General features: G+C 44.4%; 1 protein-coding gene across 4 annotated transcripts in view; it reads left to right on the top strand.

Annotated features, from left to right (window-relative positions):
- Window positions 1–16,182, top strand: part of GDPD5 (glycerophosphodiester phosphodiesterase domain containing 5) — a 173,833-nt gene that overhangs the window by 112,744 nt on the left and 44,907 nt on the right. For all 4 annotated transcript variants that reach the window (XM_041118380.1, XM_030043140.2, XM_030043142.2 and 1 more), the window contains exon 3: window positions 10,431–10,534. In XM_041118380.1, coding sequence (XP_040974314.1) covers window positions 10,431–10,534 — 104 coding nt within the window. The remainder of the gene's footprint in view (window positions 1–10,430; window positions 10,535–16,182) is intronic.

Below are 16,182 nucleotides of genomic sequence, written 5' to 3'. Positions count from 1 at the left end.
GAGCGGGGGTTGTGCAGCAGGAGAAGGGAAGGGGGGATCTTACTGCTCTCTGCAACTATCGAAGGGGTGGCTGTAGAGAAGAAGATGGCTCTTGGCACGAGGCAATAGACACAAGCTGCATCAAGGGAAATTCCAGTCAGACAGTAGGAAAGTTTCTCCCCATGAGGGTGGTCAAACTCTGGAGCAGCACCCAGAGGAAGGTGGGAATTTCAATCCTTGGAGACATTCAAACCTTTCTGGGACATTGCCCTGAGCAACCTGACCTCAGTTGGCCTTGCTTTGAGTGGGCGTTTAGAGCAGAGCCTGCCAGAGGCCCCTTGCTGCCTCATTTATTTTATCTTTAAATGTTTATTGGGGTCTGCATTTGATCTCTGAGACTGATCAGAGCTAATGAGCTCAAAATCTACTGGGGTGGAAAACTGTTCGTGTTTGTAGTACGCAAGTCGCTGTTTTAAGGACTAGGCATTCACATACCATGAGTTATTAATGAAATTTTGTAATTTCACTGCAGGAACTGAAGTATTGTGCACACTGATCAAATGCTCCAGCTGATATTTGTTCTTGTTTATCCTCAGTTCCCAGTTCTAATGGGTGCAGCTGGGAGATGTAGTCATCTTTCATCTTCAGCGATGATTTAATAACTTGCTTGAAGAATATTTTCTTTTGTTTGTTTGAATGAGGTCCAATTGGGTAATCCGGAAATGAAGCATCATGCCATCAATTTTTCTTTTGTATTCATTGGATAAATGTTAGCTTGTCTCCTTTCCGCTCTAAGCTAATACTGATAAATGCCTGCAGGAAATTGATTCTTGAAAATGTCAGAAAATACTGTAGTGAAGACTCACTAGTAAACTTCATTGTATCCAGGAGTAAATTTAAACGACCTGAAAACACACTTGAGTAATGGTGATGCACCAATTTGAGTCCAGCTCTTGTATTTGCTCTTGAGGTAGACAACAACATCCATTCATTTGCTAAAGGCAGGTGGCTGGGCTGGTGGATACTTAGGGACACAAGGATAGCGTGCACTGCAGGAAGAAAAAATACCTTTTCTGTCTTACTGAATTTGCAAGTCTCAGGGCCTGGTTGTATTGGATATCTCTGTGAATGCTGTCTGAATGTAAAGCCTTCAGCACGGACATTTACAGTGTCTTGTGGGAAAATGATAAATATCTTGTGGCAGGGAGATGGAGATGATTCATCCACAGGTCGCCTACCTGCTCTGGTTAATGTAGCTTAGCTCTTCTGAAAGCTCTGCATTTAAACTGGTTGGTGCTTTCTTCTGGGGTGAAGGCTTGAATTTAAAAGGAGTGGTGGGAGGAGTGTTTAGACGTATAGTGATGGGGCCAAGAACAGAGGAGGGATTCAGGGAGACCTCACTATAGCCTAAGGGAAGCCTCTGGACACCTGATCTGTGTGGAGCTATGGAGGTACTACCGTAATTTGTTTGAAGTTACTCACTCTAGTGGTTTTTGAAGTGCTTCTAACAAAATCGAGTAACCCTGGTTTGTTCCTGGATGATACTTGCTTACAATTCTAAGGATCTGACCAGGGTGTATTAAATCAACCAAGCAGTCTAAAATAGCCATTGTCTAGAGATCCTAGTGCTGGGAGGGCAGAACTGATGTAGGATGGTTTTCCTCAACCATGGATGTGACCTGTGATGGGGAGAAGACTGGAGCCAAGAGAGCATGGACCCAAGGTTGAGTTGCATGCAAATAAAGAGCAAATGAGATTGGTGGCTAGGGTTACGATAGGCTGGCATTCAAGAAGCTGAGGTCTGTTCCTGTGACTTGCCCCTATCCTCAGCATGTAACATCACCTCTCCAGACTTCTGGGTTTTCCCCTTTGACTTTTCCAAATTGCCCAGTTTGCAGCTGCAGTTGTTCCAGTAGCATGGCTGGATGGGTGGAACTGGAGAAAGATGCCCACGTTTGATTTTTTTCTTTTTTTTGTGCGTGTGTGTGGTCAGATCCACGTGCTGTTGTTCTCTATCTGCTTGTGCATGTCCTGACTGATATGCTGCCAGGTTTTGGGAGGGCTCAGTCTCTCTCTGGTTTCCTCTGAGCAGAAATTCCAGCCTCAAGCTGAGATGCCCTTCAGCAAGAAATTGCTTTAAAATATTATATTTCCTATAAAAGGCTTCTGTTGTGCACAACTGGAATTTTTCTGACAAAAAAAAAAAAAGGGGGAGGGCGAAGACATTGTCAAAAAGCTTCTTCCTGCTCTAGTTTGATTTTTATTTACTTATTTAATTATTTTTAATGAATGAACAGGAGGTTTACTGTGTTCAGGAGACAGAGAATGAGTAGGGTCTGCCACGAAGACCGAAAGCCATGAATTCCCAGAGGCACTTTGACTTGAACAAGAGCACTCTTCATGTCAGATGACTGGCAGTTCCAGAAACCAGTCTGTCCCTCTGACTGCTCCTTCATTTCTAGCTGGGAAGCACAAGCTGTGCTGGGACATCTGCCACCTTGCATGGTTCAGCATGGTCCTGGCTCGAATGGTGGTATTTGCAGAGATGCTGGAGGGAGCAGGCTGAAAGTTGAGACTGTTTAGCACCCTTTGTATGCAAAGTTATCGTGAAAATCTTCTCCGGTCATGGGGAGTGGAGGTGGAACGTGTTTCTATTAATGTTGGTGGAAAGAGATCCATGGGTTGGATGGTGGGGAGATATTCACACCGTCTAGTTGTAGGTGTTGAAAGTGAGAAGATGGTTTCAGAGGCTCTTTATATAGACAATGAAGAGGGCCAGCTTCCTCCAGAGCAAATTTAGATCATTGAATCAAAACCTTTGTTTGGAGCAAACCTTTGGTTGACTGTACATGGAGACCACTACAGCCTTGCATATGTGTAGATAATAATTCTTGTCCGGGGTAGCTGTAGATAAATACACTTGCTATTTTTTCAGCGTGGAGCGACTTCCTTCCTCATTTTTTCGGTAGCTGGTTATATTTATTGGAAGCAGGCTTAATGTCTCTGATCACAGAAACCTCTGACCAGAACATAGATCTTATCAGCAGGTGAAATGGAAAAATAATTTTAACTAACTTGTTAGGTTGGATTACTCTACAGAATGTTTATTATAACTCGGTCTTAATGTGGAGAAGCGAGTCAGATGTTTTTCTGGCTCTGGTTTGCACTGACTTTTTCCAAACATGGGACCATACAGCACTCAGTTTTTGCATTTGGAAAGCCAGATATTTTAAGAGGAAGGTTGAAAAAAATACGTATTTAAAAGGAGGAAGGGGATCTCTGAACAGTTTTGGCAGAATAAACCTCAGTTCTGCTCGAAGTAGCAATGCGACAAGGAGGGAGTCCGCTCTGCCAATAACACTTAATGACAAGTGATTTCCTGGTGCAGTGTGAAATAGAAATTAACAGCCAAGAGGAATGCAGAATTGAAAGGGAACTCAGTTTATCCACTTTCCTGAAATAATGAATCTAGCAATAAAAGATTTTTTGGTTCAAAGCCAGAGTGGAGGGAAGTGAATTGGAGTTTTTCTATTGATTTTGGTGTGCTCAACTGATCCTTTTTTGCTGCCCTTCAGCCTCCCTGCCGTCACACTGTCTTTCCATTTGGTAGCAAACGCTACCCATCTTTCCTGTCTTTGCTCTTCAAATGAAGGTTGGGTCTTTACATAGTGGTCTGTGGTGAAGGGCTTTTTTATTTTTTTTTTTTTTTTTTTCTTTTCCCCTCCTTGCTCTGTGGTTTAGGGTTTTTGGCTTCTCTTTGTAAATGTTAGTGATCTTTCTTGATTTGAGGCCCTCCAGGCTAAGGGAGCTTTAAGTCTGAAGGGAATTAATAGTTGTTTGTTTCCACCTCTCTCTCTTCTCTCTCCTTTTTTTTTTTTTTTTTTTTGCATTTTGCTGTTTGAGCTCTTCTTTTGAAGAACTGTCTTCTGTTTTATTCAATGTTGTTAAAAGACCAAGGCACCTGTAGACCTGACTCATTTGAATTGTCAATACAGGTTTATTCTTGCCTTCTTTTAAGCCCCCCTTACACTCTCTGTGAAGGGTTTACATGGGGCGTTGTGAAAAAGAAAATTATGGTACCCCACTTGTTCCACTTATCTGACTTAACCTACTGTTTGGAAGAAGTTTGTTTCCTCTGACTTGTCTCAGTGGTGCCTTAGTGTAAAGTTGTTAATGTTTCCTGGCTTTTAGTCTTTTAAAGAAAATATCTCTTAATCAGGAAATCTGCTTTGTTGTGCATCTCCTTGCTTCCAAGCAACCACAGCCTCACGCCTACATTTAAGGCCCTTTAGGCGAAATCTTGCTGTGGTTTCAGCTGCTCTGGGAGAGCTTTGGGCACCTACTGCCACAGAGGGTTTGATGTGAACGTCGGTGCAATCCTCACAGTTGGATGCGAATCAAAAGGGGGACTGTAAAAAAAAAAAAAAAAAAAAAAAAAAAAAAAAAAAAAAAAAACCAAACAAAAAAAAAAAACCAAAAAAACCCAAATAACCCCCCCCCCCCCCGTCTGTTTCCATTTGTGAGCTGCCATGATTAGCTATACCGGTATAAACTGGGGCAAGCTCACAGAAGCATTACAGCAGTGGCATTGCCTTCCTTCACCGGAAAGCTTCCAGGGATGCACAAGTTGGAAGGGACCCAACTTCGCCCACGTTGATTGATTGATTGCTGGACTGTTGTTTGCTATGAGCTAATCGGTGTAGGAATGGAGCCCTAATCCATCCAGCGCTGGCATTTCCTCTCACCCATTCACAGTTCAAAGCAGGCTTCTCTCCTTCCAGTTCATTTTGAAACTTGACGTCGCTTCTGGGTGCCGGAGAGGATGCTGGAGGTGGTGGGGGTTTGCTGTTGAGGGGCTCCTGCAGTTTTACCCCAAGGTCGGGAGATGTAGGTGCATCTCAAGGGTGCAAGTCCGGCTGCTCGCTTGGGATGAGCTGACGGAGCTCTCCAGCAACCGCCGCAGGTGGAGGGGAGGGCATTTCGGGACTGGAGTCAACTGGGGTGACTCCAGTAACTTCAGTGAAGCAAAATGTTTATGCTCTGCTTCATCCGTAGGCTGCCAGCAAATCAGCCGGCTCTAGCCTTGGGTTTTCTTGGCTTTAATGGAGCAGACCTTGCGCCAGCAGTGTACTGTCCCTTCTGAAAATGCAGCTTCTTCCTCCAGCCAGGCGCAAAGAAAGGGCGAGGGGGGCAGCTTAGCTCATTTCACAGCATTTCAGTGACCTTTGGGGATATACGTAGTAGTAAATAGGCAATTTAATGTGGTCTTACATGTTGTACCTCTCTGTTTTGCCTGTATGCTCCAGGCAGGGCTTGGGACAAATTTTCTGATAGACCCAGCTTAATTATAAAAAATATTTAAACCTCAGGAAAAGGGGCACCTGTAAATGCAGTGACAGTCACTTCTGATCAATGGAGTCTCACCCTGGGCAATCTTGATTTTTAACATCTTAAATGTTCCTTCTCTGTTCTAATTCTAAATTGCATTCTATTTAGATCCTGATGCTGTGCTGATCTGCTTTTTGGGAAGATAACTGACAATTTGCTGATCTAAAAGCTTGATGAGGGTTCATCAAATAACTTGTCAAATGGACGTGGTTCTGGCTTCTCTAGAACGGCACAGCATCGAGTTGTGTTCACCCCATAATTCAGCAGGGAATAGCTGTGGCAGACAAATGTGCATTAGCTCTGCACGTGGCTAGTTTTGGCAGGCGATCACTTTCTAGTGACAGCCAGGGAACCTCCTCTAAATAAACTTTTTAAAAAGCATGGATTTGTTGGTTGAGGCATTTCTTTGGTTTACAAATGGTATCGCATGAAGAGATGTCTTCCAGTGTTATGTGCGATCAGCTAGAAGGTAGAAATGGGTGAGAAAACTCATTGCTTCTAATATAGTAAGGTTGACTAAATTGAAAAAGTCCCTGTAGGAGGGGTAGGTGGGAGTGTGTGTATGTAGGTGAACTTCATAGTATCTCCTATAGATCTTACAAGAAATAAAATAACCTTCCTGAGCTTCTCTGCTTTCCTGCACCACCAGTGCCAGGTGGTAAATAATGCTGCAGCCTTCGTCTGGGTTGGAGAGTTGCAGCAAAAGTAGCTGGCGCAGACTCCAGTTAGCCAAAACTAATCCCCAAATTGGAAAAATCTCTGAAAACATGAATTTCAGGCCTGTTTCAAACAAGTAAGGTTAAAATTTGCAGCACAATAGCAGGTAAAAATGTGTGAGCCAACTTCCCAGTTGAATCACAAACCGGCTCTTTCTGTGGCAAGTTCCTTTAATTTGGGTTTTTTTCTTTTTTCTTTTTTTTTTCCATCATCCCTTACTTTGGAGTTGGTTATGCACCCCTGACAGGGTGGGGATTGGGGATGCACAAAAGTGGTGGAGAATGTGGATGAAATGCTGATTTTTGTTTTGTTTTTCTTAAGGATTCTGTGATTTAAAAATATTAGAAAATCACCGACAAACTGCAACTTGGTAACATGTCTGTCTTCATTTGTTTCCTTTTGGGGGCTCTTCTGATTATGTCTGTAGCTACTCTTGGAGTAAGAAATCTTACTCCCATTGCTAGAAGTGGCCGCACAATAGACCTGAGATCACAAGCACAGTGGTACGTGTAAGATGCCTGTATTTGAAAGTGCTTCTGCAGTGCAAAATCTTCAACGTGTACCTGATCCTTTAAAATATTCTCACTTCAAAGTCACTTTTCTTATTTTGATTGATACTCTCTCTATCCTTCTTTGGGCTGTGGCCATTTCACTGGGCGTGCTCTGCAAAGATGTCATCTGTCTACCAGTTGGCTTTTTTTGAGGCTAACCGAGCGCATGGTACATGTCTTCTCTGGCCATTTAGCTGGAGGAAAAAGGTGACTCTTCATTTATTGTTTTCCTTTAAAATTAAATGTCGGTATAATGAGGTTAATTCTGTTTTGTGCCATTCTGTAAAACATCATGGCTACCTCTGCATTAGCGAGTAGTGTGGGTTGAGAGAAGAGGTTTGTGGAAGGACATAGTTGGTGCTGACATGCTGACATCCATGGTCCCAGCATTTTGGAGGTGATGGTGTGGTCACTTAGGACTAGCTTGAATCTGGTCCTGTGGACTGAGTGCCCACTGGTAGTTGAGGTGCATTGGGTTCACTCCTGGAGCACATCATCTGGTTTAGCTTTGCCCAAAGCCCTTTAGTGATGTGAACCAGAACACAAAGCAGGACAAAATGGTGGGCTACTTCCAAAATGCATCCTGATAGGAATGAAGGTGCTAATGCAGATGTGCTTGGTCAGGTTCATTTGCAGGACAATACTGCGTCCTGTGTGAGCTGGGCACGTTTAGGCTTAGTATGAGTAATGGGTAACTAGTGAGCTTATCCCTGTGTGAAGAGGGAGAAACTGAAAGAGAAGAGGGGGGAAGGGAAAGTTTTCTAGAAGAACTGCCAAAAATTTCAGTGCTGACATTCTTATAAAATCTCATGGAGCTGAAAATATGGATGGTTTTTCAAGCACCTTCAAACTTGCTAGTGGTTCTGCCTGAATTTCTGTAGGTGAAGTGGCATGGTTTCCTCCACCTACTTGTGGCTGTGATTGAGTGACGGGGATGACATGATTTTAAGTCTTTATTTTTGGCAGTAGAGGCTTGAAGCTGTTGCACGTTGTAGATTTCACCTTACTTTAAAGCATGTGGGAGCTTGCAAAGCAGGGGCCTGTAAAGCTCTTCTGATGAGGGACTATTGGAGGGAGGTTTTGCAGGACCCAGGCTAAATACAATATATTGTGCATGTAGGTTCAGATTCTGGTTTGGTTTGTGCTGAATAGCATCAGTGGTGCTGGGAAGATGTTCCCTGTTCTTCCGAAAGCCCACCCAGAACTGTGCTTGAACTCACTGAAGTATGTCAACCCTTGAAGAATTTGACTGGGTTTTCAGAAAGTCAGTCGGGCAAATATATCTGGCAAGTGCACCATCAATGACAGACCAAAAATAGGTTTTGGAGAGCTTGACACAAGCTATGCTACTTGCATGTAAATGGGGGGGGGGGGGGGGGGGGGGGGGGGCAGGCAGAATATATACGTATATGAAAAAAAAAAAAAAAGCCTAGACATGTTCTGAAATGTTTTCCTTGGCTTGTTTATCAAATCAGTGTCATTAGTGCATGAATACTGGCCAAGCTTATCCTACAATGACTTTTAAAGAGCTGGAGGATTTTTTTTTCTTTGTAGCAATGTTGGTCCTCAGCACTTGAGATACTTTAAACCTCACTTGCCTTGCAAAAACCTGTCCAGTTAACTGATTCAGCAGTGTTGCTGATAGGTGCAAAGAGGTGTTAGACCCAAATGGAGAGGGGGAAAAAAACCAGCAAGCAATAGGGAAAATGAGGTTTGAAAGCTTGGAGACCAGCAGACCAGAAGGGATCCAGGAGAAAATAGTCATAGTCTGCTAAAAGGGTTAGCAATTGCTTCCTCCTGGGGAATTTTGGTGGGATGGAGTGAAGGTGTGAGTGGGTTTTGGTTTGGGTGTTTATATAATCCAGATGTTCCATGGGTGGATTTTAATCTGAAGCTTCGTGGCTGGAAAGGGTTGCTTTGGCTGTGCAGCAGTGGTCAGTACGGAGGAGGTTCGTTGTGGAGAGATGTTGCAGCCTTGCTGCTGCATTTGGGACTGGGGAAGGCTGGTGTTGGCTATGGAGCTGATGTAGACGCTGTGGCCGGCATCCTGCTACCAAAGGTGGGGTGTTTTTTGGGGAAAAAAAAACCCCATTCCAGCCTTAGTGCTTTCCCTCCAGGAGCTCACCTGTGCGTATAGGTGCAGATCTGTGCATGAGGTGGAGAGACTATACTCTCTAAGCTCACGGCAGAGCAGTTTGGCCATGTGGTTTTGAATGTACGCGGTAGTTGCACCGTAGAAGTCCCTCTGTACCTCTTTCTGATCACTTTTGCCCCATATATCTGGAACAAAAGGCCCCTGATGGGACTTAGGCACCTGCTGCTACTGAGGTTTGAAAGAAGTTGGCTAACAAACTTGAGCTGAGTTTAAAAAAATGTTTTAACCATAACCCCAGCCAAGAATTAGGAATTTCTAGCAGAAAACATCATTTTTTTTGGCACAGCAAAAATTAAATAATTCCAACCCTTTTTATTGCTTTCTTTTTCTTTTGGCACTCTTTGTAAGACGGAGCATACAAGGAAGAGCTGTATCACAAGATCGGTATCCAGGGTGATGTATGATGAAAAATAGTCAATACACAGTTGAGTAAATAGCTTCAGCCCTTAAGATGGAAAGGGAAGGCAAAGAATAGTAGTGTTTCTTATATCACCAAACCAGTGTTTATATTGGTTACATTGTTTTGCATAATTGAAAAGCCATGAGACAGTTCACTAGACAAAAGGGCATTTTCAAAAGAGATTAATGCTGTGCTCAGGGTCTGGAAGGAATTTATAGTAGTGGAGTTGCTCATATACTTTTTCAATTTTCATCCTTTCTTGCTTGTTCTGGGAAGAGAGGATTCATTTGAATATTTTCCATAAAGAATTTATTCCAGTGTTTTTTTCCAAACAGACTGGATGCTAGTTGAAACAGAAACGTGTGGACTATTTAATGCCTCCAGAGTAAAACCAACAAGGAGCATGTGAAAATGGTGCTGGTTAGGGACAGTTTTCTTGCAACGTTGTTCTTTACATGGATGTCCTTGTGGTTTAGGATTTTACCCGTGCTATTGGAGCGGGGCACTGAACAGATGTTTTAGGGATTTTTTTTTTTTTTTTTTTTTTTTGGGGTGGTGGTGTGGAGTATTATTTGAGACATTCATCAAAACTAAATGTCAGCGCAAATCTCTTTCATTTGATGCTGGTGTGGTCTTTCCTCCTGCCATATTATTTGCAAAACGCTTGCATATGTGGTGGTGGTGGGAATAAATGTTGCGGGTGGGTGGTTTGGCTCTACAGGATCTGAGTGCCCTGGGGGAAGGAGTAAGGGTTCATATGTCTGCGTAGTAGTAGCATCACTAACCTGCTGCGTAGTCTTTGCCATGTGAGAACTACTCAGTCATTTAGGCTGAACCAATGAGAGAGTAAGATGCCCAGATGCATCCCTCACATGTGAATGGAAAAGTTAATTAAAAAAATTGCCTCAAGAAAATGCAAACCAAAAAAACCAAAACCCCAACCAAACAAAAACACCAGTTCTGTATTCAGAAATGCCCCCTCATTGCACATGTCCGGAGAGCTGGAGAAATGCTGTCCCAGCCCTACATAAGATGGATGTATATAAGTGACCCTTCTGCCCAGAGCTGGGGACCAGGGGTGCATCTCCCACCTCCCCCAGGGCAGAAAGGTCTTAAATCTGCCCTTGGAAATGTCTAGTTACTCCATCCAACCTCAACAGCTTCTAGATGAGATGGAGAGGATGGGGCACTGGCCCTGAAAGAGGATAGTATTAAGGCTGACTTACCTTTCCATCCGCAGTGGGAGCGCCTCTGGTTCCTCATCCTCACCTCGTCTTTCTTCCTGACCCTGGTCTGGTTTTACTTCTGGTGGGAAGTCCACAACGACTACAATGAAATCAACTGGTGAGTAGAGTTTCCCTGTTGCGGAGGGGCAAACCCTTAACAAATTTGGCTGCCATCATACGCCTCTAAAAGCTGTTTGGCGCTGCGTTGGATGTCCTTCAGATGGACTTGTTAATGACGGTAAAGGGAAAGCGAGGTGGGAGGTGAGACTGAAGGAGACCTTCTGCCTGTTTTCGCTGATAGATGTAACGTGTCCTCACGTCTCCATTGCGTGGCTGGAACGGAGCTTGGGGTAGGTGTGCTACCTGGTGAACAGCATTCGAAAACAAAAATGGTGCTGAAATCATGTGGAAACTTTTTGGTGGTTGTTTTGTTTGTTTGTTTCTATGGTTGGCTGTTTTTGGAAGTGGCTAAGGAATTTGGCTGCAGCTTTCCACAAAATAGAAATGACGGAAATTCAGCCTGAAGAAGACACGGGTGTGGAAAATTTTGCAAAGTTGGAAGGAGCTGAAAACAAGCTTTCCAGTGGGATGTGCTGGGGAGTTTAGGGTGTTGCCAGCTCCCCCCAGTGCTGGAAATTATTCTCTTTTTTACTGTCTCAGCAGCATCTTAAAACATTTTGATAGTCCTTTGGGCTCTCTTGCAACCAAACTGCTTTGACATCATCTTCTTGTCAAAGATAATATGTAAACTGTATTTTAAAACACAGTGGGTAGTTGATCCCTTAAATAAATTACTTGCCTTAGATGCTGAATTTGTGTAAGGGAGAGTGTTTACTAACTGAATGACGTGAGCTGTCTCCTCCCAGGAGTGTGGTTTTTCTCTTTGCTCAGACCCACGCTCTGAGAACTGTAACTGTCACCATTGCTCGTGATTTATTTATAATGATAGCATGAAAAAAATGCTGCTTTTTTTTTTTTAAATGCTATTTTGGAACCTCATTCTTTCAGTTTATACCTTCAGTAAGGGATGTGAGTGCTCCTAGTCCGCTCCAGTGCAAAGCCAAATCTGTTAGCTCAGAGTTGAGAAAGGGCTAAAAAAAAACTCAACGCAGATATGAAGCAAAGCCTTGGGAATGCTGTGAATGGGCATTGCAGACACAGCGCTGCAGTTTTGGGTTCCCAAAAATTCGTGCAGGAACGGGAGGAGATGTGCAGGTCTGCTTTGGTTGCAAGAGGTGTTGGGGCTTTAAAATGCCCCCACACATCACCTGCAGACCAAAGCCCCTTCCCCTGCCATGCAACCCAGTGCTCAGGGTGCTAGAAGCACTTTTGGATTGACAGCACTGGAAAAGCAAGCCCTTGTGCACAACAGTCATGGAAGAGGCTCTCTGAGTGAAAAATAACAGGGCTACATCTGTTCAAGCGGTGCCATTCGGTGCTGAAAATCGGTCAGTGCGTTGTATGTGCTGTAACCCCAATTAGATCCCTGCTCCATGCACTGGCACCAGAGGTTGAGAAGAGCAGGGTTTCTGAAAAACAGCCTGGAATGCTGTGGAAAGGCTGGGAGGGAGGATGATAACATGGGGCGAGGTTTTAATTACAGACATGCTGGTTCCAGGCAGAGAGGAAACAATTTCCACTGGGTCCGTTCAGGCTGAGCCTGGCCTTCTTCCCTCCCAGCACAGATGTGTGGGCTCCATTAAAACAGAACGTTTTTCAGCAGGATGGGATGTAAAGGAGGTGAAAGCATCATTTTAGTCCCAACAGGGCTGTGAGCCTGTTGCTGACGAGATACAGTGGGGTTCTGGCTCTTAGGAACCCTATCTTTGCTGTTCTTCAGTGGCTATCGCTTCTGGGCCATATTTGTGGACGAGGTTTCTTTCGTACTTGTTCCTGTTGCCTTCCTCTCTGCTCCACTGATTTATTTGCGAGCCATGACCTCTCTCAGACTAGAGGAAGGGCTCTTTTGGGGCAAACGTCATCTCTGCAAAGGACCTAGCACACCGACCTACTGGTAGGGGCTTCCTGGAGGAACTGGGACAGAGAATTGCTGTCACATTGGTGTGATGAGCTGCTGAGCTTGTTCCTGCCTTCCAAAACTCATCCTTGTGAGCTTTCCTTCCTCACATCACATGCAGGCACCTACACTGAACTTTTGTGACTTGTCCCACCACAGCAGGTGAGGAAAGACTGGAGGCATCTGTCTGACCAGCCCCTCAAAGGAGGACTATTGCCAGCAGTAGACCAGGATGAATGAAGAGTTCCCCCCTCTCTGGGACTTGTTCCAGCACTGCACCATCCTCTGAGGGGAAGATTTTCCAGCCCAAACCTCTAAGGGCTATTTCCTCTTGTGACAGTGTCTGTCACTCTTGAAGAGTTGGATTTCATCATCTTCATAATTGCCTGTCAGACAGCGTAGGCAGCAATTAGATCATCTCGTAGTCTCTTCTCCGTGAGACTAAACAAGCCCAGCTTCCTCAAACGTTCCTAGTAAGCTGTGTTCCCCAGGTCCCTCACCATCTTGGTTGGGTAGTTCTGCATTGGATCCCCTACACATCCTCCTTGAACTGGGAGGCCCTAAACCAGGGCACTGCGGTGCTGGTGCCACCTCACCAGTGGTGAGCAGAAGTGAGAGCAACTTCCCTCGGTCTGCTGGCGTTGCTTCTCTTAATGCCACCCAGTAGTTTAACTTATTCACAGTGGAGGTACCCTGTTGGCTCATTCAACCTCATGTCCTCCATAACCCCAGGTCCTTCTTGGCAAGGTTATTAGCATGCTAATGTGAAGCCTCATTCTTCTAGTTGGAACTACAACGCGCTGCAATCACTCTTTTCTGTGTTCTTTTGGCTGAAATGGTACTTGGAGCCTGAATTCATTATGATGTTCTTCGTTTCTTAACGCAGATGTGCAGAGCTTTGCTAAATGCTGCTGAGCAGCTGCCAGACGTGACTTAAGAGGTAGCAGAAACCTACAGATGAGTGTAGCAAACTCTGCCTGTGGTTCAGGCAGCATGTTCAGGCTCCAGCAGTGGATGCCCATATCTATGTTAAACCAAACTAACATAGTTAAATGGTGGCAGTGGTAGGGTTTACCTACCTAAATGTGGCAATTTGGCCTTTAAACTTGTAAAGACTTAAGGGACTATTCTGGGATTGAAATGGGCTTTAGAAAGACAAGGCAAAATTATAGCCCAGCACGTATTGCTGCAGGCTTTTAACCTTTTTCTGCGAGGCTGAATATGCAATGAGGTCCTTGTCAGCAAAAGGGCTTTGTACCTCTTAAATTTAAGTAAATATTTTTTTTAATTTATTGCTTTGGGCATTTATTTGTGGTGTCTACACTTAATTGCATTATACTATAGATCTCCAGTGTGCAGGCTATGTACTGCAACAGAAAGCTTAATGTTGGTTAGTGAAGGATGTGGGAGATACTTTAATTTGCGAACCTGGCTGTGTTCCCTCTGGAGCAGGACTATAAACGCAAGTCTGTGTAGCAAATTTTTTCTTCCTTAGTTCTGGAGAAGGCTCTCTGGTTCATAACTACCATGGAAACAGCATTTTAAAACAGTCATTTGCACATCAAGTGAAGACCTGACACTATCAGAGGGCCACTTCAAGGGACATCAGAGCAAAAGCTTAAATGTATTGAAGCTGAGCTAAAGAAGCTTTTGGTGGTGGCATGAGCAAAGACTTCAGAGGGACCCTCTTTCCTTCCTTTCTTTCCTCTTTTTTTACTAACAGCATGTCTGAATCCCTCCAGGTCCCTTTTGTTATGGCTCTTTGAATCCCTAAACAGAACTTGGACATGGGTCATGTTTGAACCCAAGGATTTGCTCTCCAGATCCTACGTGGGAGCTTTACTCCTGGACAGAATAGGTGGGGCAGTTGCCAGAGCAGAGTTTGTGGCTGATGAATGATGCTGGATTTGAGTGGTGGGGAGGAGGTTGAGTCTTTGACCTCATCCTTGCTGTACCAGGGGATTTGCATGGAGATGAAGTTAAGCCCAATCCAAGTCAACCTAGTGATGTTTTTTCTAAAAATCCAGCGGAAGAAGTTTTAATCCAGGTCAGGTTTGAAGTTTCAGAAGTTGCAAGAAGGATTCTGGGATTTGGCTACTTCTCTCCTGGTGTGGTGGGGCCTGGGTGTCCTTCTGCATTTCTGGCCAGTGAAGGTAGTGGACTGTGTCTATCTTTAGAATAGAGTAGAATCGTTACGTTTGGAAAAGACCTTCTTATGTCTTGTTGTGGCTTTGCTGTAATGTGCTTTAATGACTCTTGAATCCAGCTCCAGGACAGTTTTACTGGGAAGCGTATCGCTATTTAAATGCAAATTTGACATTTGAGACCCACTGCTAGGCACGAGGGACAGTGTCTCTTACCGTGCTGCTGCTGTGAATAATGGTCTGCTTCATCTGCTGCTCCTGTTCATAAAGCTTTCATTGTCCGTTGGCTTTATGAAAGTGATGAGGAGAGGCAGGATGCTGAGCTGAATCTGCTCTCTGAAATACAGGGTTGGAAAGCCTGATAACTGAGAGTGGGGAGGATACCTGGATAGAGGAGAGGAGGGAAGAAAAATCAGCTTCAGCAGGAGAGTGAAGCCTACCTCTCTGCCTGTTGGTTGGAGAGTTGGTGGCGGAAGAGCACTGCAATCCCAAAAGCGAAGGTGGGGAGTGAATGTGGGTTTCTCTGTTCCTACAGCAGCGCTGTGACCACTAGGCTATAGGAAAAATATTTGGCTTCCATGCTTTTGTGCTGCCAAGCCTTGATGAGGTGGCAGCTGTTCTGCATGTGCGCAGGGAAACCGGGGAATTCACTGGTGAGTGATGGTCTAGAGGAACCAAAGCAGCTGGTTTGGAGGTATGTGCTTTGGAGATATACCTGTAGAGTGTCATCTATACCTCAGTACTGCTTTAACCCTGCTTCAGTCCCTGCTGTGATCCTCCAGCGCATCAGGACATTGCTGCTGCCTCTTGCCAAGGTTGGATCACAGAGCCGTTGAACAGCCTGTCTCTTACTTAGAGCTTTAAGGTAAACAGAAAGACCAGGAGAAGGGAACCCACTGAGCCAAAAACCCCACAGACATCCTTCAGGCTGGGCAGACCAACCCTTCAGTCAGTTGAAGGTGAGAAAGTCAAAAGGATGCAGTTCCTCTAGCCAGGCCTGTTTTGGGAAGTCCGGAGCCCAACTCCTGACAGTGTCCGCTGTTGCAGGATTGGACCTTCTCTATAGCCCATTGGAATGAAAGACACTGTCTCTAATAAGTAGAGGAGACCTAATTTCTTCTGTCACCTTGTCCCTCCACAAAGAGTTTGCGTCTTGACTATATAGCACAGCTGTGCACAGCAACATTAATTTTCCTCCCCTGTCCTTGATACTATCTCTATATTGTGTTTATTGGTCTATGAGCAAGTGGGACAGCATTGGATGTATTGTTTAGGCAAACACCACCACACGTGGCGATACTTTTCCTCTTGTTCATAGGGAATATTTTTCAGGAAACACAAGTCCTGGTCCTGTATGATTATTTTTTTTTCCAACATAACATTGTTGCTGTGTTTGACATAATTGTCTGATCCCTCTTTGCAGAGTTAATTTCCCATGAGGGATCAAAGCGCAAACACTGGGTTTTGTTTCAGAGTGACTTGTGCTTTTTGCTGCCTATCTCTCGTCTGTACAGCAGCAATGGAAAGACCCATTTTCTAAAGTTTTGTCTAATCCTAGTGAAGTTGCTATGGTGTTGAATCTCTTCTTAATCTCTACTTCACACT

Source organism: Aquila chrysaetos, chromosome 19 (assembly GCF_900496995.4).
Source record: "Aquila chrysaetos chrysaetos chromosome 19, bAquChr1.4, whole genome shotgun sequence".
NCBI classification, from domain to species: Eukaryota; Metazoa; Chordata; class Aves; order Accipitriformes; family Accipitridae; genus Aquila; species Aquila chrysaetos.
This window is presented reverse-complemented; position numbering and strand designations above follow the sequence as displayed.